The sequence below is a fragment of the Myotis brandtii genome, unplaced genomic scaffold (assembly GCF_000412655.1).
Source record: "Myotis brandtii unplaced genomic scaffold, ASM41265v1 scaffold898, whole genome shotgun sequence".
Taxonomy (NCBI): domain Eukaryota; kingdom Metazoa; phylum Chordata; class Mammalia; order Chiroptera; family Vespertilionidae; genus Myotis; species Myotis brandtii.
In genome coordinates, this window is record NW_005371683.1 from 2,535,123 (window position 1) to 2,551,176 (window position 16,054).

Sequence of the window (16,054 nt, forward strand, 5' to 3'; positions counted from 1 at the left end):
TCTTGGTGCTATAATAATATCAATTTTCAATAAAGCATTTGCCAAATTCCACCAACTGTTCTGAGAAAGGAACTGCTGATAGCACTATTTGGCCCTTTTAGATCTCTGACCCGTTCTGCCTCCAGGAAATGAGGAATTCTACTTGCTGTGCTCTGCTCCCGGATAAGGAAAACCATCTGCAGAAGTAGCACCTTGAATTTCAGATAAGCTACCGAGAAATACTGACCAGCTTTTCTGCAGATACAACTCTTTCTCTGTAACATGTTTAGCCATTCGAAAAGCTCTTGATAGAGGTACAGTAAATCAAAGTATAGATTTATTATATTTTCTTTAACAATGCTACATTCACCAGTAACGACATTAGTTGGGACTGCATGCTCACTGCATCAAAAGATCTTAAAATGCTCATGGGACATTCTCCCACAGAAGGAAAGAGATCTGGTAGCTCCCATAAAGGAAGGCTATAGCAATGGCAAACAAAAAAAGCTGTCAAAGAAAGGACATGTCAAAGCAATTCAGAAAAACGATCCCCAAATTAGGCCTGGGAAGCCACTTACTTGAACCACTCCCTCAGACACCCATTTTCAGTTTAGGGTCCTCAATATTTCTCCTCATATGCGAAACCACAACTCTGCTAATCACAAATCTGGGCAATTCCAACAAAGTCACCTCCACACGCCCGATGGCAGTGCAAAATCCCAGGCATCTGCCAATAGTGTGCGCTTCATTTGTGGCACAGGAAAGAGCATGCAGGTTCCCTTACCTTTTGACATGCAGATTTTAATCACAGCTAGTTTCTAACCACGCCCATTTTTAGCAAAAAAGTATCATCAATCCTGACATTGTGTGTGGACACATGGACACCCAACAATGGTAGAACCATCAATATGAGCTCTTCTTTAGAACATGGGTCTGAACAACTGAAGCAGATACTGACTAAACAGAAAACAAGGTTCACAGTATCTAAAGCCACATATACTTTCAGTTCACATAACTCTGTAGAATAAAAACCAGAGAGCTGGTTAACAAGACTCCTTTCTAAAGAGAACCAAGAGGTAACACTATAATAGCATTGTAGAACCCAAGACCTAACAGTCACCAACTTCTCATTAATGACTTCTCAAAGAAGCCAACAGTGCATTGAACTGGCATTTTAAAAGCTACAAACGATCATTACCTTTAAAAATAAATTCTTACAAACAAAATAATGTCCCTAAAGCATTATACACATCTAAATACATATACATTATTAAAACACAACTGCATATTTCAAATGCTTGGCAGTGATTCCATTTTACATTAGAAAAGTTCATGGCGGGTTGCAGGCTAGCATGGCTGGACGCCAATCCATTATTCAAGCTTGGATTGGGAACCTATGCTATTCCATAGACGGACTGTGGAGAAATGGTTATATTATTTTAAAGGCGTGGTCTGATATTTTAATAAAGTCTGATTTAAGTATCAAGTACAGAAGCAAATCAAATATAAGTGCAGTGCAAGTATAATGAGTTAATATTAAAGGGTGGGAGACATCTTTAACTATAATCTAGAAATTTGCTTTGCTTTTGTAAGGATTTGTCATTGATGCTCTGAACTTTTTGTCCAGGATAACATGATCATAAATATTAATTTAAATAACAAAAACAAGAAATGTGCTGCTAATGTGGGATGATTTCATTAATCACAAGTCTAAGGCGAAATTCAACAGATACCATAAACTCCACTGACACCTACTTCAACAGGCCCTTTCCTCTCAATCAGGATTTCAACTCAAGCATGGCCTATACGGAGACCATATAATTTAACATCCCAATGAAGACATCTGAGTGAAAGGGAAGAGATGAAGATAGCATGCTCAAAAATGGGGAGTAAACTGGCACGTTTCCAACAACTCAGAGCATATGATCACTCTAAGGACAGACAAATGGTAGTGTTTGGAAGTCAAGAATATATCACACAGTAGCAAACAGCAAAGACTGCATCTACAAATGCTTGCTTTAGTGACACTGAGTAAAATGTACCTGTAACACAGTGGCACCGAAAAAAGAACAGTATCGCAAACAGATGAAGACGGTTTAGTTTCTGCACCTGAGGAACTGCTGACTGCACCATTCTGCCCTCAAGAAATAAGGAATTCTGCTTCTTGTGCTACACTCCCAGAAGACATTGAGTAGGGATCTTGGGTAAAGGAAAAACCAAGTGCAGAAGCAGCATCTTGGATTTCAGATATGGTACCAAGAAATACTGCAGATACACTTCTCTGTATTACTTTCAGTGGCTCAAAAGGGTCCATAAAGGCACAGTAAGCCCGAGTGTAGGCTTATTATATTTTCAGCTCAAACACACAGCTCAAGGATCTTCTAAGCAAAGTACTCAGTACTAATGGGAACAGTGAAAACCCAGGTGAACAAAGGGGAAGAGGAGGAACATGGAGGATCACCGGAGGATTCTGTGCAAGGGTGTGCCAAAATTAGCATCGACTATCTACAAACACAAGTCATATTTTACAATTTTTTAGGTTTTCTAAAATACTGAAACTTAACAGAAGGAGAATAACAGGATTCCCAATCCTCCCTGCCTCTTAAGTTATCACTTGCAAAAACATTCCACTGGAAAGAATAAAACTGAGGGCTGTTAAACTAACATGAAGAGAGGCGTATTGGGGGGGAAATAGGGAGGAAAGTAATCTCTCTCTCAAGTTTTAGAACATTTACCATAGCCTAACAAAATATTAAACTGAGGATTAGTTCCATTTATTGCATGTGTGTGTGTGTGTGTGTGTGTGTGTGTGTCCGTCCCTAAACGCCTAGAGGCAGACTTTTGAGCAGCATTCGCCTAGAAGGAACAATTCTGGAGAAAATGCTTCAGGTTCCTCTGACACCTTTCCTTGTCCTCCCAATGGGAGGAATAATTCATCTGATTATATAAGAAAGCCTGACATTTCCTGGGCCTTCTCTCTCGTGGGAAAAAGTGTTAAAAGCCACTATTCTCTATAAAGTCCAATTTTGGCTGCCAAGTCATATCCTCTAGTATTTTAAGGTTATCGGTTGTTTCAAATTCAACAAAGCACCATCATTTAAATATTTAATAAATAAGGAGAAGAAAGCAATAATGGCTTAAAGATGTACTTCGAGTCTGGTTTAAGCTAGTTTAGACTTGAATTCTAGTTCAGGCTCTGTGACTTTCAGTAGACCTCCGACCTTTGGTCTCATGTGCAATATAAAAAAAGTTGAGTATAACCCCCGTTTTTAAAATCACCAACTTTAACAAAACTTATCCTCTAGAAATTAAATGTGATGCTAAATAAAGGAAACTCATTTTACTGCCTATACCTGCAAAACCCCTCTCTTTAAGGGCAAGACTTCCAAAAGTGTGGTCTGTGGCCCACTGTGCCAGCTTCCAGGAACACCTGTGCAAATGGAAATCCGTGGCCCAGACCAAAGGGTCAGTGTTTGTGATTTGAGGAAGGGGACGGGGGAGAGGGTGTTTGCATGAGCTAATCTTTTAAAACAAGTCATGTAGGTGATTCTTAAGATCCTTACATTTGGTAATTCTAAGGCCTTGCTCTTCAGACTGGCATACTAGTAACCCTGGGCATAGACCAAGATTTTTTTCCATGGGAAAAGTAGATAGGGAATATCTATAAGAAAATCAAGTTAAAGATTTTTAATTACCATATGTACAGTCCAAAGATTTATATGCTCAGATAAAGGCTGTTCAGATCTAACACTTCCCTTTAATACTTTCCTTTCACCATCACCACACTCCCTATTTTCAAAAGACTGCCTCTCACACACCTAGAATTCTCCTATGGGGCACTGCCTCACAATGCCCCTAAAAAACCAACAACACAAGGACAAAAAACATACCAAAAAACTCAGAGCTCTCAAAAGAGGACAGAGTACAGTAAAGAGAGCTATAAGAATTCTAGCCTTATCTTTCTATCTCGGAACTGTAATGGAGAAGGTTGTGCCAGAAGTATATGTTAATAAATGTAATTAAAAAGTCAAACATTTTTTGACTGACTGAAAGTTAAGTCTGATTTGGCTCATTAACTTTGAGAACAGGCTTTGCCCGTTTATATGACAGAACATTTTCTACAAATTCCATCAACTCCATCTGCAGCTCCAAGTCTTTGATAAAAAATCTTTAAAGCACATACACAATGTACTGGATAGTATGTCCTCTGAAAGTACTTAAAACATTTAAATATACTGTGGGGCCTTGACTTACGAGTGTCCCGACTAACGAGTTTTTTGAGATACCAGCTGTCTCTCGGCTGATTTTTTGCATTGAGTTGATAGAGTAATTTGAGTTAACGAGTTCCTTAACGAGCTCGGTCTCGGAACGAATTAAACTCGTAAGTCAAGGCCCCACTGTACTTTTATTGATTTCAGAGAGAGGGAGAAGGATTGAAGCCATCAATGATGAGAGAATCATTGATTGGCTGCCTCCTGCATGCCCCCTACAGGAGATTGAGCCCACAACCCAGGCATGTACCCTTGACTAGAATTGACCCCGGAACCTTTCAGGACACAGGAGAATTCTCTATCCAGAGCCTAACCAGCTAGGGCAAAAATTTATTCTTAAAATTCAGATGTCCAATGAAACATGTGCCAAAAGGAAAACTAATCTAGGGTGAGAGCCGTGAAGTGGTAGGACTGTCTTGGAAAGGGGCACAGGGAATATTCTAAGGTGACAGGTGTTCTTCTAGAGCTTGGTTTGGGTAGTAACATGTCTACAGAAGGGAACACTATTGTTCACTAGTTATACCTCAATTTTCAAAATGTGCAAAAGATTACATATACTTGCAAAATTATTTTAGGGGTCTGTTAGCAAAAAATGTTTGATAGCATTATTCTCAGCACACATGGAAGAAATCTGTTTTCTAAGACTTGTCTTTTGGCTTCTCTGAACCATGCAGCCTGATTGCCAACATATAAAGTGATCTATAGCACTATATAACTTGACTAATTAGATTATTTTTTCCCATTGTTAGCTTTGCTATATTTCTAATAGCCACCGGGTTTAGATGCCTAAGAACATTCCTTAACAGGATGTAAAGTATAGCATAAGTTACAGAGTCAATAATATTGTAATAAGTATACATGGTGTCAAGTGAGGGTACTAGACTTACGGAAGGATGGATCACTTCATAAATTATATATGCAAGCACTATGCCATACACCTGAAGCTAATATAATATTGAATGTCAACTGTAATTGAATTAAAAATGAACATTCCCGAACAGAAAATAATAGAAAATAAAATTAACTAAAGAAATGTTAATTTTCAAGTAAGTAAATAAATGAACATATTTTTGTTTGTACTAATAGTTGCTCCTTCTTAGACCCTAATTTTTTTTTTAACCTCACCCAAAGATTTAAAAAAAAATTTTTTTTAATTGATTTCAGAGAGAAGGGAGAGGGAGAAAGAGAAATATCAATAATGAGAAGGGTTGAGCCCACAACCCAGGCATGTGCCCTAACCAGGAATCGAACTGTGACCTCCTGGTACATGGTTGAAGCTCAACCACTGAGCTACACCGGCTGGGTGAGGATTTTTTTTTTTAATTATTGATTATAGAGAGAAAGAAGTGGGAGAGAAATAAGGACCGGTTTCCTCATGTATGCGCACCAGCTAGGGATTGAACCCGCCACCTGGGTATGTGTCCTGATCAGGAATTGAACCCAAGATCCTTCGGTGCACAGGATGGCATCCAATCAACTGAGCCACACCAACCAGGGCCCAGATCCTCAGCTCTGAAGGGAGATGAAGTGATTAACGTATCTTTTTATGCTGAGTCCCCAAATTAATAGTCTAGTTCTAAAGAACTCATTCTCAATTTACAAGCAAAAACGTTCTGAAACACGCCGTTTACATGAATAAATAATGGGTCAGACTGAACAAAGATGCTCAAGACTGACGTTTTGAATACATGACCTGACCTTGTTAATATTGTTAAAATTCACCGATTCACAGCTATGCTATAAAAACCCTAATAACCAAATGAATCTCTTTCTTGCACGCAGGGCATGAAGCCCCAGTCTTCTTTAATCTTCTGGCACACTGAAAACAAGTGACAAGATGGCTCGTCCTTCCATGAATAATGTTCCCGTCTCGTGGTCTTTTCTCACATACACTGCAGGGCTTCAGAAGATTCCGGCAATCCTCCATGCTTCCTGTCACTGTTCTCTGCTGGAAAAGGTTAGCTGATTGTTCTCCCATGCTTGACACAGTCTCTTGACTTTCAGAACTGTGAGCCAAATCCAAGAACTCCACCGAGTTGCAGGGATCCAAGAGTTTGGGGTTTTCTTCTTTTTTATATTTATCTTTAGGTATAACAACTGGAGCTGATATGGTTCTGCGGCAATCAGGAATATCAATTCCTTCATTTTCCTTCTCTTCGGGTATGGCAGTGATATCAGACGTGGAGAGAGAATGCGTTAACTTAGAACAATCTGAATACCAATCCTTCCTTAAGGCCCAGCACCGAAAACAGTACCTCTTGCTTGGAGAGTTAAATTTCTTGCACTCAGTACACTGCCACTCATCCTACAAAGGGAAGTGCAGCCAATTAATACTCAGTGGGGAACATGACTGAGAAAAAGGGAGGGTGGGCCAAACTCTCATCATTTCACTAAGCTAATGAGAGCACAGACAGTCCACACCACAGGTCTAGCCTAGAATTAAAATACATTGTACAGCCACTTTGACAGTGACACAATTGCCAATTCAAGCCAAAATTTAATATAGCAATCTTTTTTAAAAGTTAAATTATTTTGGCTTTTTAGTATGAATGGAATTTACATTGTTTGCTTTTCTGCTTTCTTTTTAGGTCATTTCTCTTTTTACAACTAACACTTATGTTGAGAGGCTAAAGAATGAAGAGATACTACTGTCATTCTTTTCTACCATTTAAGAAATGTTATAAAATCTGGCAAAAAAGCTACAATTATGATTTAGAAACTACTAACTTATTTATTCATGCTTTCTCACTGCTCAGGATCTTAGGTAGCTAACTGTATGCCTAAATCACACCCTCAAAAAACGAATGTTCTTTAAAAAAAAAAAAATGTTCTTGTCCTTGAATGCCAAGTTAAGTTTTTCCTAGTTCTCCATATTAAAATTAAGAGATACTAGAGCTCAGCCCTGACCAGTTTGGCTCAGTGGATAGAGCATCTGCCTGCGGACTAAAAGGTCCCAGGTTCAATTCCAGTCAAGGGCATGTACCTTGGTTTCGGGCACATCCCCCGTAGGGGATATGCAGGAGGCAGCAGATCAATGTTTCTCTCTCATCGATGTTTCTAACTCTCTATCCCTCTCCCTTCCTCTCTGTAAAAAAATCAATAAAATATATTTAAAAAATTTAAAAAAAAGAGATACTAGAGCTCAATAAATTTTACGTGACTTGCTTAATTCAAAGGTAGCTACCTGGAACAAGTCCAGATATTTAATGTGATCAAAGCCTGGCTTTCACAGGATCAATGATTTGACTGACTTGACTGCTTTCAGAATGAAGATCAATCAAGCACTTCAAGTTTAGAAGTTATATCTCAATTGCCAAGCCCAAGAAGCAGGGACACGACCATTTGTTAAACTGGGATGTTCACCAGAGAGTCTCAAAACATTCTTGTGCCAGTTGAAGATCCTCAGCTCTCATATGAGTACTACACAAATACTCAAAGGTACTTCATAAAGATTTGGAATTCATAACTGATGATGTCTCATAGTCTAATTGGCATCTTTTCTTTTCTAGTAGTACATAAAATAATAGGGTTTGTTAAAGTCAATGTCATCTTTGATTTGATAAAATACGGCCTATTTGCTTAATAGGTTTTCTTGGTCCAAATAGCCATAGAAGCCCGATGAAGATGGAAACACTTACCCTGCTACCTGTATTACGGTCAAGAACACTTAATGGATCAATATATTCCACTTTATTACCTAGCTATGCACAGATAATTTGCAGTGAATTACCATAATGGTCAACCAGTGGTGGGGTGGGAGTGGGAGAGGGATCAACACCAGAGACAACCTAAAATTTTTCCTATCCTCAAGCAGTGAAAAGTAAAATCAACCTCCTTATCCTTCCCTTACCACCCCTCTTTTTTCTAGTGAGTTAGCTGAGGGGAACACTAAACGGAAAATGAGGACCTAGCATGAAAACAGAAAAGGAACACATTTGAGTCTAAACATTAGTTGTTAATTGGTGACAAATCCATAACTATTACCTAAAAGCTTAATACTAAATCATTTCTTAGCCTTCAATTAATATAAACCTGTGTGGAAACAGCCTTTCCATTTCTTTTTAAGAAAACATTAAAAATATAATTTTTATACCAACAAAAAAATTTTAGATAGCTTTTAAGTCTATCCTTGGCACTGCAGAAGTGTTAGTGGGAAAAGCAGTGCAGTACTATCCTGAATAACTGTACCCATTGCATCGTGTCCAAAAGGTTTTTATGGCAGGGAGAAAGGCACACAGAGAGGCATTTAAGTCATCCCTTTTCAAGATAAGAATAGATCAACTCATCTCTTCTCAAATTCTAATAAAAACCTCTAACAAAATGTAAAGAAACCAACATCTCTTAACACCCAGGAAAGGTAAACAAAAATGGGGGGAAACAGCATTCTTCACAGTGAACTGTTGGAACATTACCATCTCAGACTAGAGAATCGTACCTCAGAGGCAACCTCTACATCAGTATCATCACATATGGACTTAGAGTCCTCAAGGTCATCACTTTTTCCCACTTCAGTCACCTGTGACAGCAAAGATATCTCATTAGTAAGGTTTACCTGTTTCACATGAATTTATTACCTGAGAACAGAAAAGATGAAAGAGCTTCAATTTAAAGCTCACATCCTGCCTCCATCATTAACACTTTAAAAGGAGATAGCTTAAATATGAGGCCAAAAATGATACTGTACACACCTAGCACCCAGAGGGTTACCAAATATCTTCTGCATTCAGAAGGAAGAGGATGCCCCCAAGTTACGACTTAAAAAAAAAAAAAGCCCTGACTGGGATGCCTCAGCTGCTGCATGTCATCCTGTGCACTGAAAGGTTGCGGGTTTGACTCCAAGTCAGGGCACATGCTGGGGTTGTGGACTCGATCCCCGGCAGGAGGCGTGCAGGAGGCAGCTGATCAATCGATCTCTCTCTCTCTTCAAAAATCAATTTTAAAAATCTTAAAAAAAACAACAACAGTATTAGAGAAGAAAAGTCACAAATTATTAAATGTGGAAATTTATCTTGGGAATCTAAGTAGGCACTGTAAAAGCAGTGTATAAAATAAGAAATTTAGATGTGAAAAATAAAAACAAAGTATTTTAAAATGTTATTCTTCATATTCAAAAGTACAACTAGTTATGTAATGCTCTAGCTGTCCTATAAAAACATGCCTACAGACCAAAAACAAAAAGAAATGTGGGAAGTGTCTTCTAAATTTTAAAATTTAGAATTTAAAATTCTAAAAATTAAAACCTTAGTTTTATGACACAGTATGTGGAACAAAAACCAATTATAATACAATTATGACCTTCTGTATAGCAACTTTGTCACAATAGTTTAAGTATTTTAAGTCCCATCTCTCTATAGAAGTTTCCAAATGTCAACTTTGTCTTTATTCTAGCCACCTGCATTCTCTTCTAATGCTACCCATATAACTAGTCTAAGAGAACCCAACCATCTATCTGCCCACCATAAACATACAGAACATCCCCTTCAGGAACCCAAATTACTATGAAAATCTCTTAAAAGAATGATCCACCCTAGTCGGTTTGGCTCAGTGGATAGAGCGTCGGCCTGCGGACTGAAGGGTCCCAGGTTCAATTCCGGTCAAGGGCACATGCCAGGGTTGCGGGCTCGATCCCCAGTAGGGGGTGTGAAGGAGGCAGCCAATCAATGATTCTCTCATATCATTGATATTTCTCTCTCTTCCTCTTCCTTCCTCTCTGAAATCAATAATATAGATATAGATATAGATATAGATATAGATATAGATATAGATATATGACTGATCCAATATAGTTCTGTTTTTGCTCTATTTATTCAGTGGATATTTACAGAGACTCTTGACCATAGATATAGATATGCTTCCCAATTTATTTTGAGACTTGAACACATGCTTGTATGACTCTTCATCTGGTGTATTCCCACTATGCACTCAGAATTCTAGCTCCCTCTTTCCCCCTATTTAAAATCTATAATGGAAAACTCATCTAGTTCCCTTTGGGTATAAAATAGTTATGAAAGCTATTGACACATCCAAGAAATACGAATTTTTTCTCTCTACAGGCTGTTGTGGCCATTTAGAACCTTGCACTGTTAGCAACACAAAGTCTCCACAAGAAAAAAACTATACAATGAGAAATTAGGCAAGTAGGAAAAGTGTAGATTATTGCTTCTAACAAAGGAGGAGCTTTACCCATGGAGTCCTAGCCTATTTTTAAGGCAGCCTTGGTTAACTGAGTGTAAATCCTAAAATTAGATATAGATAAATACTAAGTAAGAAAGGGAGTAGGTGGGGTGATTATGTGAGTCCTTTGTTGTATAAAGCGGAATAGAATAGGTCTCGTCACCAGATATGAATAGAATATACTACACACACATAAATACAACCAATGTGACATATTTCCACAACATACCATTTTGTCTCTCACTTTCCCTACTTCTTCACTTGTTTGTTCAATATCAGCAGCTTCAACTTTTATTCCAGCACCAAACTGCTCTGATACTGACTCATTCAAAAAACACACGTCATCTGTCGTATCTGAAACAATGACAGTACCTATATCCTAACAGAAAAAACAAACGAGGTTTTGTAGTCAGAGGCTTATCAAAGACATTGAACCAACATAAATGAACCCAAAACTCAATGTCCTCACATATTCCCAAACACCCAGCCTTTCTCCAATGGACATCTATTCATTCAACAAATACCTGCTGTGTAAAAGCTAATGGATATACAGATGCCTGGTAAGAAATTTTGTTTTTCTTTTTAATTTTGAGAGTATGTTTATTAAAGCTGAGGACAGTTGGAATTTTGTATTTTAACAGTAAATCAAGTATAACATCTGAGAAACAGTACTGAAGAGTCTAAAAGCTAAAGACTCATAGTTGTTCAAGTAAATAGAATCCATTCTCTGCATTCCTTTCCATAAGTGGCACTCTGAGAACCTAGCAAACATCCTATTAATTGTAAGATATCCCTCCTTTAATGGTCAATGCTTAATGAAGAAAAATGAGAAATACTGACTCAAACCTTCTCTCCGCTTTCTTAAACAACTTTAAATATAACTTTCTTTCTACATTCAACTATGGACATTTATGACATGCTCTTCTATAATATTCCTATGAAATAACTTATTATTTTGCCATTATATGTCCCTTCATTTACTGAAGAAATACTAACTGAACGACTATGATGTGTCAACTATTTGGCAATAGAATGGTTAATAATATTAAAGCCCTGGACTTACATTTCAGTGGGGATAAACAGTCAATACACACATAAACATGATAAAATAATCATTTTACAAAGTGAGAAGTGCAATGGAGAATATAAAATAAGATAAAGGAGCAGAATGACAATGGCTTAAATTGTGGTATGACAGTGGAAGTAATAAAAAGTGGTTGGCTAGGTTTTGGATGTTTGGATGTTGTGGCATATGACAGAGAAAGAAATCAACCAAATGCTACTATTTTCCAAAGAAAAAAAGAAGTTTCTCTTCAAACATGAAATTTACCTGATTTGTCTGTAAATCAGTTGAGCCATTACTTCTAGGTGTATAACTGTTTCTCAAATTTCCTAAAAACCACCATGGCCAGCCAGCTACATCCCACTCCTCAAGCCCGAGGTCCAGCCTAGATGTCTCGTCTACAGAAGTCAAATGAAAAGCATAACTATGTACACAAGCCTTAAGCATCAAGACTCTTTATAATACTTACAATCTCTTTATAAGTAAAAAGTCACTCCTGCTCCCAGTAAGGACGAATCAGAAACCAAATACCTGTCTCAGTTGCAGAGCTCACATCTACTCTCCTGTTTAGACTTTATTAGCTATTTCAGAGTTAAGGTATCTAAAATCTACAAATACTGCAAATCCAAAATACATTAAGGCCCCACATATTTCAAGTAGAAGATCCTGTGTCTGAAATCTAAATGACACTCAAGGCAGTTACTAACATATGTTTGTTGCTACCAGATGAAATTCTTTTCTTTCTTTGCCATCATGCAATCTTTTTTTGTGCTTTGCTTGTTTCCTACTTTCTTCCTCTCCACTATCTCTTCTTCCAATGTACTAGACATACCAATGGCGGCCACAGGTGTTTAAATGTGCTGAGGTACATACACATGGTTTAAAAGATTTCTGCAATAATGGGTCCCTGCTAGAATAAAAGTTTACCCTATCTACTTACAAATTATGTTGATCCTGTCTATAAAAAGGTATATCAGTGCTCAGGGAAACTTCAACCATCTTTTTACTTACTCCTTGCTGAAGTTACCAGAAACCAAACTCCTAAGACAAATATTAAAGTTATCTTCACACATTTGTAATACCTTAACTAATAAAGAATTTTAAAAAAAAAGTTATCTTCACCTAGTTAAGCTCTATAACTTTATGCAGGGAATGGAAATAGGCCATTCTTTCCACATATAAAAATTTTGACCTCTCTACCTATCTATCTCCCTAAAAATACTAAGCTATTTATTCTCAAAGCTTACATCATAAACTACATATAGTCTCTTGAATTGGCTGTTCTTATGTTTTAAACAGCCTTCTAAGTTGAAAATAAGCAAAGACCTGCATTTAAAGAAACAAAATTCTACATTAAATGCCACAGACTGGAATAAGCTCTAAGGCAATTAGGTAGCCCAATATTCAGTTTACACTGAAATGAAACTTGGGAAAACAAATACAGAAATTGATTCAGTTTTAATGTAAACATTTAAAACAATTTCAACAGCGTAACTTTCCTGCCACTGCTCCAAATGTGAGCCTAGACTAGAAACCATCATGATATAAGGGCCTTTGAGGAATTTTTTATTTTATACATTTTTGCAGAAAATAATTTAGGGGATATTTTATAAATAGGGCTTGGGAAAACTTCCAATATATCACTAATTTAACTTAACCATACCACATCTGTATGTATGGCAAAGATCTGATTACTACCACCCAAGGGCAAAGGAATTACCAGGCTTCTATGTCTCATTCTTGGCTCTGAGATAGTCAGTATATTTTATCATGTTTGCAAACTTCAAGAATCTATGAAAATTTGCATCAAGCAAATCAAAATAAAAATTCTAACCAAATCAAGTATGTATATGGGTACCAAGATTTAAAAGACCAAAGTAGCCCTAACTGGTTTGGCTCAATGGATAGAGCATCGGCCTGCGGACTCAAGGGTCCCAGGTTCGATTCTGGTCAAGGGCATGTATCTTGGTTGTGGGCACATACCCAGTAGGGAGTGTGCAGGAGGCAGCTGATCGATGTTTCTCTCTCATCGATGTTTCTAACTCTCTATCCCTCTCCCTTCCTCTCTGTAAAAAATCAATAAAATATATATTAAACAAATAAAAGACCAAGGTAGCTAAGTGACCAGGTGGCAAACTGCTAAGTGGTAGCCATCTTCGCTTAGCTTACCAGCTAAAGGAAGGGTCTGCGCCAGCCCAGTAACCTGGGTTGCTAAGAGCACTACCATCCTCTTCCCAGTTAACAACAGTGACAGGATTTAAAGAAAAAGATTTTCAGAAAAGAATGAGGAAGAAGTATGACATATGCACCTCCTACTTCACATGACGAGACAGCATTATATTTTTTATTTCTCTATATAATGGTATTAATTATAGCCAGTGCTTAATTTGGACAGATGTCATTCCTAGAAGTTATCAACAGAAAAATCTACATAGCTTTAATCCAAACGTACCTTCTCTGGAATGTGTGCATTTGTTCTGTGAGGTAGGCAGTGTGGGAATATTGCCTTCTTCGGTACTTTTCCTGGAACTGGGCCTTTCCTCTGCACTTTGCTGAAAAGAAGGGAAAGGCGCCTATCAGTGCAATGGAAACGACTGAGACCAGGGGATGCAGCAGTTCCTTTCTGGCTCACCAGTCAGTGTGCCACACAATGGGTTACACACAAGAAAGAGAACTCGCATTCACCACAGTCATCAAATAAAGGCAACATCTCAACCCATTGTGAGCAGAGCTAAGACAATTGCAAACCTGGGGGGAGAAAAAAAATCTCTGCACAAAAGACCAAAATGTACTGTTAAAAATAAACTATCAATATAAACCCTTTAGCCTATTACATAATTAGGAATAATTCAGAAAACATGTGAAATCCTCACCATATACCAAGATGATCATAAGGTTTTCCCAGGTTTGGGGAAGCTTTAAGAATTGGCCTGACGTGAACTGAATTCCAACAAGCCTGTTAAAATCTAATAAAAGCAGTTTCCTCCAACACCTATGAATGTACACTGTCACACACACACAAGCGCACACACAAAGAAGATGCAACTGGAAGAACTGAAGATCAGAAGTGCTACATCCCAAAGAAAGATTCAGAGACTGGAACTCTGTTATGGACAGAACAGAGAATTTTCACTCTGTCCCTGGTCTGTGAACTCCCAAGAACCTTTATTAAATTCTTACCACATTCAGCAAGAGGTCTTGGGAGTCCAAGATCCATAGGTACAGAGAAGGGGCCACTCTGTACAACAAAAAAAGTCACCATGTGGTGATTTTACCTTCAGGTGGTCTTGACTTGGAATATCCAGATTTTGATCCTGTGCGATAGCGAGAGTCTGAGCAGCATCTGGATAGCAAGTAAAACAAAAGGAAAACCTTCCCTGGTAATAGCCATTCTTCCCACACAGAAAGGACCTCAGCAAACAACCCTGGAGCCAGGTTTGGTCCCTAGAGAAGTACCTCTCCATGTTGGTTTAACAAGGCTCTCGTCCAAAAGAAATGGAAAAATCAAAATTGGTAAAAACCACAAAAGCCAAAACAGGCTATATTCAAAATATATTACCAAAATATAATCTGGGGGAAATGAAAGATAACCAAAAAAATGTCCTTCCATAGCAAGCTTTCAAATTTTAATATGAAAAGTGATTTCAGGAGGAAATAATGGTGCATATTTTTATCATCTCTTCCTATAGGTATTTTATTACCAAATTTGCCTAAGTTGTAAACAACAAAAAGAAAAGGCCTGGCTTTTTCATTTAATTTTTCTTCTCAAATGTTAAAAAGTTATAAAGGGGAATGAAATCCGAAAATCTGGAATTTCTCACTTGCTTCATAAAACACAATACCATCTTCATGTAAACTCACATTCTAAATGTCAATGATTTCACAATTTAAATTCCCAACACCTGAATATAGTTAGGTTTTTAAAAATCAACAAGTCTTATTTTTTCCAGTTACTATAAACATTTTCTAAGAAGGACAAGGAAGCAGAGAAAGTTTTTCTCAAGACCAATAAAAAGAAAGAAAGGAAACAATAACCTAAGAGAAATTCTTAGTCCGAAAGAAATGTATTTCAAGGACTTGGAAATTTTCAAGCAGAACAAAAGGTGAAAGCTTAGCTTCAGAGAATTTAATGATCTGGACCACTCAGAGGCTATGCATAACTGAGATGCTTATATGTAAGCCTATCATAGATTGGGTTCATCGGCTACTATCAGGTCCAGAGATCTTACGGAAAATAATCCTCCTCTAAATAGACTGGCAGAGAATACAGATCCTACAACTGGTCTCACAATTCAGTTGTTTTGCACAAAACATTTTCGAAATTGTAATTATAAAGAGCATTATTTCTAGAAGTACTGTTATAAACAGAGATACTGAGTTTAAGAGATAGCATTTTCTGACCACAGTGGTCCTCAAAGCTCAGTTAGCATACAACACAGATGAAGCACTTCTTTACTGCCATTTGATTACTATCATTTATATTCTAAAGCCTTATTCAGTTATAACGATTAGGAGTAAAAAAGAAGTTATCTGAGAAAACTGTAATATACATAGGAATTCTTAAATG

The 16,054-nt window shown here is 37.5% G+C and overlaps 1 protein-coding gene across 8 annotated transcripts in view; it reads right to left on the reverse strand.

Moving 5' to 3' along the window:
• Positions 1-5,550: 5,550 nt before the first annotated feature.
• Positions 5,551-16,054, reverse strand: part of MDM4 (MDM4, p53 regulator) — a 33,259-nt gene continuing 22,755 nt past the window's right edge. For 3 of the 8 annotated variants that reach the window (XM_014532524.1, XM_014532522.1, XM_014532523.1), the window contains exons 6-11: positions 14,763-14,830; positions 13,940-14,039; positions 11,755-11,885; positions 10,654-10,803; positions 8,686-8,766; positions 5,551-6,555 (exon numbers count right to left, since the gene is read on the reverse strand). In XM_014532524.1, the coding sequence (XP_014388010.1) occupies positions 5,983-6,555; positions 8,686-8,766; positions 10,654-10,803; positions 11,755-11,885; positions 13,940-14,039; positions 14,763-14,830 (1,103 nt within the window). In that variant the 3' untranslated portion in view covers positions 5,551-5,982. Of the gene's footprint in view, positions 6,556-8,685; positions 8,767-10,653; positions 10,804-11,754; positions 11,886-13,939; positions 14,040-14,762; positions 14,831-16,054 lie in introns of those variants that run through there. The other 5 variants (XM_014532525.1, XM_014532526.1, XM_014532528.1 and 2 more) reach the window with 5 other exon arrangements.